The sequence below is a fragment of the Bubalus bubalis genome, chromosome 1 (assembly GCF_019923935.1).
Source record: "Bubalus bubalis isolate 160015118507 breed Murrah chromosome 1, NDDB_SH_1, whole genome shotgun sequence".
Classification (NCBI taxonomy): Eukaryota; Metazoa; Chordata; class Mammalia; order Artiodactyla; family Bovidae; genus Bubalus; species Bubalus bubalis.
The window spans coordinates 193461227-193474086 of NC_059157.1; the positions used below are offsets into that span (position 1 = coordinate 193461227).

At 40.4% G+C, this 12860-nt stretch overlaps 1 protein-coding gene across 1 annotated transcript in view; it reads left to right on the forward strand.

Annotated features, from left to right (window-relative positions):
• Positions 1-12860, forward strand: part of MORC3 (MORC family CW-type zinc finger 3) — a 43091-nt gene that overhangs the window by 24847 nt on the left and 5384 nt on the right. Inside the window, exons 9-15 of the mRNA XM_025293644.3 lie at positions 450-547; positions 1898-2002; positions 3600-3722; positions 3830-3904; positions 4760-4805; positions 5979-6145; positions 9600-10488. Coding sequence (XP_025149429.2) covers positions 450-547; positions 1898-2002; positions 3600-3722; positions 3830-3904; positions 4760-4805; positions 5979-6145; positions 9600-10488 — 1503 coding nt within the window. The remainder of the gene's footprint in view (positions 1-449; positions 548-1897; positions 2003-3599; positions 3723-3829; positions 3905-4759; positions 4806-5978; positions 6146-9599; positions 10489-12860) is intronic.

Below are 12860 nucleotides of genomic sequence, written 5' to 3' on the forward strand. Positions count from 1 at the left end.
ATCTAGCAAACTTATGGAGTATTAATGTGCCAGAGCCTTTGCTAGGCCCTGATACAGGAAGGAGTTAGTTGTGGTTTCTACCTGCTAAGATATTGCATCCCAGTAGAGAGGGGTTTTTTTCCCTTGTAGAAAACTGGGAATGATAATACTTGTCTTAAGTGAATGCTTGACAGTGGAAGTGGTTTTGGAGGAAAGCTATTACATTTTTAGGAATTATCACCCCCAGAAGTAAGTTACATTCCAGATACTGTTATTCAATCTAAATGTCATAAGAATCATGAGATAAAATATAGGAAAATGTTTCATAAAGTTCTTAAATTTTGGTGAAGGAATAATTGTTTTGAGCATCATGAAGGGCTTCCCTTGTGGCTCAGGTGGTAAAGAATCCACCTGCAGTGCAGGAGTATCATATCTAATGTTTAAAATGCCAATTTCATTTTCTTTTTCAGGCAAACAACATGGGTGTTGGAGTAGTGGGAATTATAGACTGCTATTTCCTAAAACCAACTCATAATAAACAAGATTTCGATTATACTAATGAATACAGGTATGTTACCTATTAAAATGGTTGATGACTGACTTTTTACAATTTATTTTGGAAATACTTCCTTAACTTTTTCTAAGCTGAATTTGTTTTTCTTTTGTGGGAGGCTTACCTAGAAAACACATGTAATCATTGTTTTCCACCCTAGGAATTATATTCTACTCCATCGCAAATAGAAATATATTCTCCTCTGTCTTTACTAATGAAATATTTCTGAGATTTGTACTAAATAGAGGAAGTTCATGCTTTCTTGGTAACATTTTTTTGTGTAATATAAAATCTAGAAATTTCCATCTTGGATGGGAACATCAAGAAAGTTTAGTCCTCTGTACTTTAGACAGAAATACTTCTAAGAATGATTAGAAGCCATAAAATAAATATGATCATCAATTTTACTTGTAAATTTAGGAAGCACCAACAGCTGTCCTAATGAGCATATATTAGAGAATAGAATGCAAACTTCTTATAAATAAAGAACAAATAAAGTGGAAGGAAAGGAATAATAGCAGAATCAGCAAATTAGGAAACACATGATAGAGAAAATCAATAACTATGTCATTCCGAGTGCAGTCCTGAGACTACAGCTACCTCTGTTATTTAAACAAAGAAAATATAAGGAGCTGTTAACCACAGTAGTAGAAGGTGATTGCTCAAAGGGTTAAAAAGGACAGTAGCTTATCCAGAACTGTCAGGAGCAAAAATACAACTGTTACCTCTGGGTTGAAAAAGAGTAGACAGTAAAGGAACTAGGAGAGGGTTCCCAGTCCCAGCAGTCAGAGGTTCAGATCCCAGTAGAGGTTGTGACCGACACAGGAACACAGTACCTGCCGTGGCAGGGAGCTTGCCAGAAGGCCTGATCAGTCTCCGTCTGTAGACATGGCCTGCTGTTGGCAGGGGATGTAGGGCTGAGTTGTCCTTAGAGGAAAACTGTCTCTGCCCGGGGGCGTGCGTAGGCTGAACAGTCTCTGCTCCTGGAGGGAAGAGTGTGGCCTGAGCACACAGCTGGAGCTCCTCGGAAGGGCCACCGGGTTGAGATTCAGAAAGTAGTTGGTGGGTTGGTTGGCAGCATACTTTCTCAGCAGAGGACCTGAAGTACTAGTATTTTCTGTCTTATTCCTGGTGACCCTGGCTCTGTTCTATGAACTTTTAAAGATACTTAGAAGATTGCCATGACTCTGAGTGTTCTTACTTAACTGAACATTTTGGAGAACCTTCCACCCTGCCCTCCCCACTCCCTAGTGTTCACACGATCAATAAATACTAGGTTGCTTATGCTTTCTTTGTGTTTGACAGAGATTTAATCGTTATCATTTTTTTTTCTTGAATTGATTTTATAATTGACTTCTTTTTGAGGCTAACAATAACAGCACTAGGAGATAAGCTGAATGATTACTGGAATGAAATGAAAGTGAAAAAACATGCAGAATATCCTCTAAACTTGCCAGTTGAAGATATTCAGTAAGTACATTTAAAAAATAATTGACTTTAATATCAGGATATGGTATTGGCGGTCTGGCGGTTGTACAGTGTTCATAAACTTTGGAATCTAATTCATAGTAAGAAATAAGTCCCACAGCACAAATCAGCATACTGTAAGATGAACATATGCATTTATACACAAAAGATTCTTGAAACAGTATTTACCTGTATTATTAGTGTTGATAACACTTATTTTATTTAAAAATGCTCATCTTGACCCACTAAAGTGACTTCATGATCCACTAATGGGTTGTATCTCATAGGTTGAAAATCTCTGGTCTTGTGTAATAGGATCGAGAGCCTAAAGCCAAATTTCAGATTACATTGTAGTTCTTGCTTAAGTAGCTGTGTGACATTGAACATGTTATTTGACCTCTTATAAGCTTCCATTTTATCATTTGTAAAATGCGAACAGTAATAGTCTTTACCTCGTAGAGTTGTAAGAATGAAAAGATAATAGTGCTCCTCAGTGAAACACATAAGCCCTCTGAATGAATAATAATTCTGTGTACTGATGGAAGGATGGCCAAGATAGATAACGGAAAACAAAAAGGATGCAACTCAGTGTCTTAATTTTTCCATTGTGTGGGTTTTTTATTGTCCACATACATATGCATACTTTTATAAGCATAGAAAATATCTACCAGGATTAAAGAAGTAAGCAATAGTAACCTCCTGAAACAAGGGGTTTATATTTACTCTATAAAAGTTTGGATTGTTTGAAGTTTCTATAAAACCATTTAAATGTATTTCTTAAAACTAGATTTTAAAAGTTACTAGCGTTAAGGTGAATTCTTTGTATGTTAAATGAGTCTACGTAAATTCTTTGCAGGATCATAGTAATTTTTGAATGATAAAAATGTGAAAGCCTTTATAAACTAAAGAAATATGCAAATTTAAGTTGTTCAGAGATATGCTATAGTAGAGGGTAAAATGTAATACAGTTATAAAAATTGCTTAAATTGCAGTAACACAGCTTGCCTATTTTCTGTACTTGAGTTGTTATTATGCTAAGAAGTATATTGGATTTGACACTGTAGATGCTAACTTAATATAAATTTCAGAGCAAGTCATTGTAGTATTTTCTTAGGTTTTTGAGTTCTTACTATAGAAAAAAATTAATAATGTGCTATTAAACAAGACATTTAAATCACTTTGTTTAAATTAGTCTGTCACTTCAGTAGTAGCCAGAATTGTTTTTAAAAACTAATTGTCCACCAAAGTAGTTATGTTACGGAATTTTCAGGGACAGAATTAATAGGAGAATTTTGTGGGTGAAAGTCCAGTGGAAAGTCCAGTGAAGTACTTAGGTCTGTGAAAGTGAAGTCGCTCAGTCGTGTCCGACTCTTTGCGACCCCATGGACGATAACCTACCAGGCTCCTGGTCCATGGGATTTTCCAGGCAAGAATACTGAAGTGGGCTGCAATTTCCTTCTCCAGCGGATCTTCCCAACCCAGGGGTCAAACCCAGGTCTCCTGCATTACAGACAGATACTTTACCGTCTGAGCCACTAAGGAAGCCCTAATACTTAGGTCGGTATTTCCATGTTAATATTGAGTTGTTATTTTGTTACAGGAAACGTCCTGATCAGACATGGGTTCAATGTGATTCCTGTCTAAAGTGGCGAAAATTACCAGATGGGATAGATAAACTTCCAGAAAAATGGTATTGCTCCAATAACCCTGACCCACAGTTCAGGTACCATATAGTTGGTAGCACCCTTTTTTGGAAAGGCAGAAACTACTGTTCAAGATGTATGAATAGGCACTGGTGACGTGTTATTCCCATGTGATTTTTCTGACTAGAAATTGTGACGTTCCAGAAGAACCTGAAGATGAAGATGTGGTGCATCCCACTTATGAAAAAACCTACAAAAAGAAGTGAGTATTATATTAATGTATGTGGGAGGATAAAACCCAGATCATCTGCAGTGTCAGTCAGTGCGTCTCTGAGAGACAGCAGTATAGCCACAAAAGATGACTCCAAGATGTGGAGTGTATACCATCAAATGCTTTTTAAGTTTATGCTGTGGATACCTGCTGGTTATTGCTGTCCTGTCTACAAGATACTTTGCATATGCGGTATAGTTTTGTCTTTTGGGGCTAAACACCAATGAGTTAGAAGTGAATACAGCCCTTTTAACAGAGAAGGTGAAACGTGTGTGCGTTACCAGTGTGAAGTTGACGACTCCTGTAAAAGGCCTGACTCTGTCCTGTGAGGAAGCCCATAAGGATAAATTCCTTTGGCTGGGGACATGGATCAGGAAAATTCCTGATGGGTGGAATTTGTTGGGTGGAGAGCAATGGGATTTGTTGGGTGGAGAGCAATGGTTTGTTCAGCTTAACCAGAGTAAATAATGTGAATGGGCCTAATGGAGAATAGAGGTGCAGAGAGAAGCTGGGAACAGCAGTGAGCCACGGGGAACATTAGGCTTATGTACTGCTCATGGAAGGTCGAGTTCATGAAGATTTATAGTGCACTATTCTTGAAGATAAAGTTTGAAGCAAGATTGGAAGACATTAGGGTGTTACTGAGAAAAGAGGTAGAAAGCACCTCCCTGCCTAGGGCTCAGCCCTGATTATAAGGACACTGAAGCGGAGTTCAGTGTACCTACCTGTCTTAGTGACTTAGTAGTGAAGTGGCAAGTATGTCATTGGAAAACAATTGAAAAATGAAGTACATTTAAATTTGTTCATTTTTCTTTTTCTTTTTTCTCTCTCTCTTTTTTTTTTAAGAGACAGGGAAAAGTTCAGGATCAGACAACCGGAAACAGTCCCTCGGGTAATGAGGCCTTCCATATTACAGCTGTGTCCTGGATTGGGTGGTGATTAACTTAGTACTCAACTTTAAACTTAGGAGTTATATAGCAGATTGAAGCAATCTTGTTCATTGAGTTCACATTCTCTCTCTTCTTGTACCCACTTTTTACCCTCTTTCCCAACCCTGACTTCCTAACCCAACAACTTCACTCAGATGGTTCAATTTTATTCTTAAGTTGGGCATCTGGGGAAAGGCAGATGTTCTTTTAAGAATCTTCTCTTTAGATAGACAGTCAAGGAAAAATTAATAGGAACACCCAGGGGGCTGCATTCTAGTACTGACTTAGACCAAAGCTACATCATTGACCCTCCCTCCTGTTCTCTCTCTCTCTTTTTTTAATTGAAAGTATAGTTTATTTTGTAATACTAGTTTCGGGTGTGCAGCATGTGATTCAGAATTTTTATAGATAATACTCCAATAAAAGTGACTACAAAACAATGGCTATAATTTTCTGTGCTGTTCAATAATATATCCTTATTGCTTGTCTCTTTTATATATAGTAATTTGCCTCTCTTAATCCCATAGCCCTATCTTGCTTAATGGTGTTGAGCTTTTTTTTGGTGTGTTAAGTAGATAGTTGTACTTCTTGTATAGGAAGTTGTGGGCTGCTGCATTGGTATATGTATGCTTATCGATACATTGAAATGTTTTCTTATATAAAGGCTGAGGGTTTGAGAGTGAGAACAGAACTGGGAGAAAAAGAATAGTGGGCTTAGGTTTTTTAAAGGCAGTGTCTTTGTGACTTTATCTTCCTTTATATTTATGTTTCTTTCTCTTGGAAAAATGTTTTTATTACATATCTGTGTAAGCTCTCTATATAATCCAAGGTCAACAGATCTTTCTGTAAAAGGCCAGGTGGTATTTTAGGCTCTGTAGACCCCACATACAGTCTCCGTTGCGTATTCATTCTTTGTTTTGTTCATGCGTTTAAAAATGCGAAACCAGTCTTGACTCACTCGCAGGCTGGACTTGGCTCTTTGTCGCTCCCTGGTTCAGGGTACACAGCACAAGCTCACGTGGTTAGGATAGTTCTCAGTGCCTCTGGTTTAGGGGACAGGGAAAGAGTACTTTGTGTTTGGGACAGGACACATTTTAAAATCTCTTCTTAAGATCAATTTATTTTTCCTCCAACAGATTCATGCTGAACTCCTGTTTCCAAAAACCCCTGTGTCAAGTCAAACCTTTACTCCCATTAAGGAAAGTGTTCCACGAGGACATCTTTCAGAAGTAGCAAATACTTACTCAACAAGGCTTATAAACCATCATCGGGGTTCACCCCAGTCTGAACCTGAGAATAACAGGTCAGTGGCTAAAATGTGTTTCTCGACTTGGGAAACAAGTATGAGACAGCCTTTACTTGGCACTTACATGGCGATAGTGCACTTCTAAGAAAGTGTAGTTTATACGCATATTAAACAAGTCTAACGGATGGGTTGGTTTTTGTTCAGTTGCTAAGTCATGTCCGACTCTTTTGCGACCCCATGGACTGTAGCACGCCAGGCTCCTTCTGTTCATGGGATTTCTCAGGCAAGGATACTGGAGTGGGTTGCCATTTCCTACACCAGGGGATCTTCCCGATCCAGGAATCAAACCCATGTCTCCTGAGTGGGCAGGCGGATTCTTTACTGCTGCGCCACAAGGGAAGCCATAAGGATGAGGTATTTTGCTTTTATTGTCTAAACTTATCTCTACCCTACTTACGTTACTGTTTAAATCAATTAAAAGACTATTTTTTTTTCATTGTGGAAATTGATCGTATTGTCACCTCTTTGCAGTTCTGTATAGTGAGGAAATTCCTGCTTTTAAGATTATCAGTATCTGAGTAAAGAAGAACACGAAGCAATGGCAGCTCACAGTGCAACAGTATAATGTCAGCTGTGACCCATACATTCTCAGCATAGCCTGCGACATGTTATATACTTGGATGAGTGGATGGAAGAAGGAGAGAAAGATGTATGATAACCTGCAGTGAACAGTTAGCGCTCTTGACCGGAATGGTCAGGGAATGCTTTATGATGAGGCGGTGCTAGGTGGGTTCCTGAAATTCTAAAAGCAATGCTCTGCACAGGTTGCATTTACAAAGTGAACAGAAGGAACACAGGTGAAGAGTGAAGACTGTGATGCCGGTTAACTAATACATCAGACTCCGTATGGATTTGTTGTTTGAAGAGAAACACTGAAACAAGATTCTCTGAAATAGTGAGACCAGACGTTCTGAGAGGTTTTTCTTTAATTTGTTAATTTCTTTTTGTCTGTGCTGGGTCTTCACCACCACGAGGGCTTTTTCTGTAGTTATGGTGCACGAGCCTCTCGTTGTGCAGTGGCCCCTCTACTTGTGGAGCAGGCTCCAGGGCTGGCAGGCTTCGGTAGTCATAGCATGTGGACCCAGCAGTTGCGATGTGTGGGCCCTGCTGCCCCAAGACATGTGGGATCCTCCCGGGTTAGGAATTGAACCCACGTCTCCTGTACTCGCAGGTGGATTCTTTACCACTGAGCTGCCAGGGAAGGCCTTCAAAAGAATTTTTGAAAGTTGAGAAAAGATTCAAAATAACTGCCTTTATGCATATGTACATCATGGAGGGCATGTTTTGAAATAGTTTGCTGTTTATATATAGCCTGCATTTTGAGGTCTTGTTTTGTGGCTGGATTGCTGCTTAACTGAGAACATGTGTGAAATTTTTTAAACTAGTCTCCATGATATTGGCTTTTCTTCATGAAGCTGGTTCCAGACAAAGTAAGAAAAAAGTAAATTTTTTGTAATGTTTACAGACAAGGTAATGGAATTTATCTTTGAAAGTGACTGTCATCACTAGAGGAGGGTATGACAACCCACTCCAGTATTCTTGCCTGGAGAATCCGGTGGACAGAGGAGCCTGGCAGGCTACAGTCCATGGGGTCGCAAAGAGTCAGACAGGACTGAAGCGACTTGAGTGCACACACGTAGCCACCAAAATGGTAGAAGAGAACAGAGCGAGATTTTTCATTTGTAAACCTCTGTTCCTAAATTCATAGAGCCAAAGTCTGTGGGGAGATGGTCCCTAAACTAAGTCTTGACAAACAAATAGGAATTAGCCTGGTAAGAAAAAGAACAGGGCAACTTCTAATTAAATGCTTAACTGCTTGGATCACTAGACTGTCTCAGAACTTGGAAGCACTGGACGTTTCTGAAGGTGGGAAACTGGGGGTAAGACCAGGAGGCTACTATGAGAGTTCAGGGGAGGGTAGTTTCCTGGGCTTTTTCATAGCCTGCAAAGGCCAGAAGTGCTGCTGCTCTTCCTCTGTCAGAAGGTAGGGAGCTTACTCTCTGGAGCAGCTTTCACTGCCACTGTTTTGGAAGCAGGAGTTGGGGAATGTTTGAATACTGAATGGTGAGGAGCCTGTCACCTCTCTTCCCCTCCTCCCTGGCTCCCAAGAGGAAGGCCCTAGGTGGTGGTGATGGCATCCTTGGGCTCCCACATCCCACACCCAGCCCTCACTGCTTCCAGTCCGAAATAGAGATATAGCTGAGGGTCCCCAGAGGCACATAGCTCAAACAAAGGGAGCAGAAGAGACCATGCGGAACTAACTGAGAGCTGGGCAGATGTTTAATAGATAACTCTCCCAGAAGGAGGAGATAAACGGAAGACAGGAAACAGAAGACAGGGTACTGGAGGGACCAACCTCTGAATAAGGGTATTCCAGAACGGGACATCAGAGAAGGGAGGAAATAATGGAAGAAAGGCTTAATTTCCACAGCATAATGTCTGGGGAAAGATAAGAAATATCATCATGAAGTTTTAAAGCACTTGGGGAAAAGAATTTTTTGTTTAAGAGAGAATGGAGGCTATATTCAAATGATCAGGAATCAGAGTGGCAGGAACAGTGACTGGAAGATAATGATGGGATAATGCTTTTAGAGTTTGGAGAAAGTAATTCCCAACCTGGAAGTCTGTATAAAAACCAAACCATTAGTGAACTTGAGAGGTGAAAAGAATATTTTCACTGTGCAATATTTTATATTTTTTATGTCATGTGTACCCTTTCTCAAGTTCTTATTGAAGATTATGCTCCCCCCTCCCCGCCATATGAGAGAGTAAGCCTAAGGAAAGGGGAGATCTTTCTCGAGAAATGAGGTCTTAACACCTAAGACCCAAGTGGCAAATCAGTACAAATATCCCTCTTAGGTGGGACAAAAAGTGATCAATTGGTGATAAATTCACAGAAAACTAATCAGACTAAGAAAACAAGGCAGTTTTTAATGCAGGGGAAATTGTTTTCCATGAAAGGGTAGGGCATGCTGGTTTACCTTGTAACCCACCTTTGATCCCTGAATGTTGATGGAATTACGATGGACAGATGGGAATGGCAGTGCCATTCAGTGACCTCTGGGTTACGGAATGGCAGTGCCATTCAGTGACCTCTGGGTTACAGACAGCACCCCTGGGGTGAGTGGTGGTATTCTGTTTCAAGATGTTAAATTGAAATGCCAGAAGACATCAAATGAGATAAATTGGCAGTATAAGGATGTGGTACTTTGAAGAGGTCATAATAGTCTTGTTTCCTCATCTGTAAAAGGAGAAAATAATCTCTGCTTTATTAAATCATTGATATTTTTCTTTTGATATTTTGATATTCAAAATATTCTGTAAATATATTGTTTAAAAAAATGAATGTGGGCATTTCTTAGAATTCAAGATAGATTACTTCAAGGTCATCTTATTTTTTTCCATATCTACATTTTATAATCCTATATTTCATATATGAAATTTTTTCCAGCCTGAAACGAAGACTCCCTACCCGCTCCTCAATTTTGAATGCAAAGAATCGGAGATTGAGTAATCAAGTATTTGAAAATTCTCATCAAGATGATGATGATGATGAAGATGTCATCATCTTAGAAGAAAACAGCACTCCCAAGCCTGCAGGAGATGACGATACTGAAGTGAAATTGCAGCAGAGCCCCATGGAGCAGAGTGGTGTGGCAGTGGAGCCTGTGGGTGACAGTGAGCCTTGTGGCCAGACTGGCTCCACAGGTACCTCGACATCCCGGTGTGATCAGGGAACTACCACAGCCACCCAGACTGAAGTGCCAAGTTTAGTCGTTAAAAAGGAAGAGACTATTGAAGATGCGATAGATGTAAGAAATGACGTAGCCGCACTGCCAGCCTGTGTGGAAACTGAAGGAAAGACACATGAAACTCAGGGAACCTTTGATAAATCTGCTAGTGACGCTAGTTGCCAGTTAAATGAACTAAGAAATGAGCTGCTTCTCGTCACCCAAGAAAAAGAAAATTATAAAAGACAGTGCCACATGTTCACTGAACAAATCAACGTGTTACAGCAGAGGATACTGGAAATGAATAACAAATACGTGAAGAAGGAAACTTGCCATCAGTCTACTGAAACTGATGCTGTATTTTTACTGGAAAGTATTAATGGTAAACCTGAAAGTCCAGACCATGTGGTATCTCAGTATCGTCAAGCCTTGGAAGAAATCGAAAGGCTGAAAAAGCAGTGTAGTGCTTTGCAACATGTAAAGGCTGAATGCAGTCAGTGTTCCAGTAGTGAGAGTAAAAGTGAGGTGGACGAAATGGTTGTGCAGCTTGATGACGTATTTAGACAGCTGGACAAATGCAGTGTTGAGAGGGACCAGTATAAAAGTGAGGTGAGTTATATCCCTCAGCATAAAGAGAGGTGTAGGTGTCCAGGGGCATCCCAGCCTTAACTCCCCAGTTGCTAGATTGCAATAAATCACTTCATAATATTTCCATTTCTCGACTACCTGCTAATCCACTGGTTCTCGACTGGGAGTGGTCCTGATGTGGGCATCTGGAAATGCATAAGGTCATTGTGGTTCTTTCAGCATCTTGAAGGCATGGGCAGTGATGGAATTGAAAGGGTGGGGACCAGGTCTGGTAAATGTCCTGTATACACAGGACCCTGCTGTACCACAAGGGATCATCCTGCTCATTGGCCCTGAGACAGTCAGTTACTAATACGCTGGGAGTTCTATGTTATTTGTAAGCCTGAAAATAACCATATGAGGTAGATGAAGATGTTTGTTATTGTTGTTCAGCCACTAAGTTGTGTCCGACTCTTTGTGACCCCGTGGACTGCAGCACACCAGGCTTCCCTGTCCATCACCAACTCCTGACCTTGCTCAAACTCATGTCCATCAAGTTGGTGATGTTATCCAACCATCTCATCCTCTGTCATCCCCTTCTCCTGTCCTCAATCTTTCTCAGCATCAGGGTGTTTTCAAACGAGTCGGTTCTTCGCTTCAGGTAGCCAAAGGATTGGAGTTTTAGCTTCAGCATCAGTCCTTCCAATGAATATTCAGGACTGATTTCCTTTAGGGTGGACTGGTTGGATCTTCTTGCAGTCCAAGGGACTCTCTAGAGATTTCTCCGGCACCACAATTCAAAAGCATCAGTTCTTTAGCACTCAGCCTTCATTATGGGCCAACTCTCACATCCATACATGACTACTAGAAAAACCATAGCTCTGACTCTTTGGACCTTTGTTGGCAAAGTGATGTCTCTGCTTTTTAATAGGCTGTCTAGGTTTGTCATAACTTTCTTCCAAGAAGAAAGTGTGTTTTAATTTCATGGCTGCAGTCACCATCCCTGGTGATTTTGGAGCCCAGGAAAATAAAATCTGTCACTGTTTCCACTTTTTCCCCATCTATTTGCCATGAAGTAGTGGGACCAGATGCCATAATCTTCTTTTTTTTGAATGATGAGTTTTAAACCAGCTTTTTCTCTCTCCTTTTTCACCGTCATCAGGAGGCTGTTTAGCTTTCTGCCATTAGGGTGGTTTCATCTGCATATCTGAGGTTAGCGATATTTCTCCCCGCAATCTTGAGCTTCGTCCAGCCTGGCATTTTTGCATTACTCTGCATGTAAGTTAAATAAGCAGAGTGACAATATACACCCTTGACGTACTTCTTTTCCAGTTTTGAACCAGTCTATTGTTTCATGTCTGTTTTTAACTCTTTGCTTCTTGACCTGCATACAGGTTTCTCAAGAGGTAGGTAAGGTAGTCTGTCTGGTATTCCCACCTCTTTAAGAATTTTCCACAGTTTGTTGTGATTCACACAGTCAAAGGCTTTAGCATAGTCAGTGAAGCAGAAGTAAATGTTTTTCTGGAATTCTCTTGCTTTTTCTCTGGTCCAGTGGATGTTGGCAATTTGATCTCTGGTTCCTCTCCCTTTTCTAAATCCAGCTTGTACATCTGAAAGTTCTTGGCTCACAAACTTTTGAAGCCTAGCTTGAAGGATTTCGAGCATTACTTTGCTAGCATGTGAAATTAGTGCAATTGTACAGTAGTTTGAACATTCTTTGGCATTGCCCTTCTTTGGGATCGGAATGAAAATTAACCTTTTCCAGTCCTGTGGCCACTGCTGAGTTTTCCAAATTTGCTGGCATATTGAGTGCAGCACTTTCACAGCATCATCTTTGAGGATTTGGAATAGCTCAACTGGAATTCTGTCACCTCCACTAGCTTTGTTCGTAGTGATGCTTCCTGAGGCCCACGTGACTTCACATTCCAGGATGTCTGGCTCTAGGTCAGTGATCACACATCGTGATTATCTGGGTCATGAGGATCTTTTTTTGTACGGTTCTGTGTTTTCTTGCCACCTCTTCATGATATCTTCTGCTTCTGTTAGGTCCATACTGTTTCTGTCTTTTATTGTACCCATCTTTGCTTGAAATATTCCCTTGATATCTCTTATTTTCTTGAAAAGATCTCTAGTCTTTCCCATTCTATTGTTTTCCTCTGTTTCTTTGCATTGTTCACCGAGGAAGGCTTTCTTATCTCTCCTTGCTATTCTTTGGAACTCTGCATTCAGATGGGTATATCTTTCCTTTTCTCCTTTGCCTGTAGCTTCTCTTTTCCCAACTATTTATAAGGCCTCCTCAGACAGCCATTTTGCTTTCTTGCATTTCTTTTTCTTGGGGATGGTTTTCATCACCACCTCCTGTAGAATGTCACAAACCTCCATCCATAGTTCTTCAGGCACTCTGTCTATCAGAT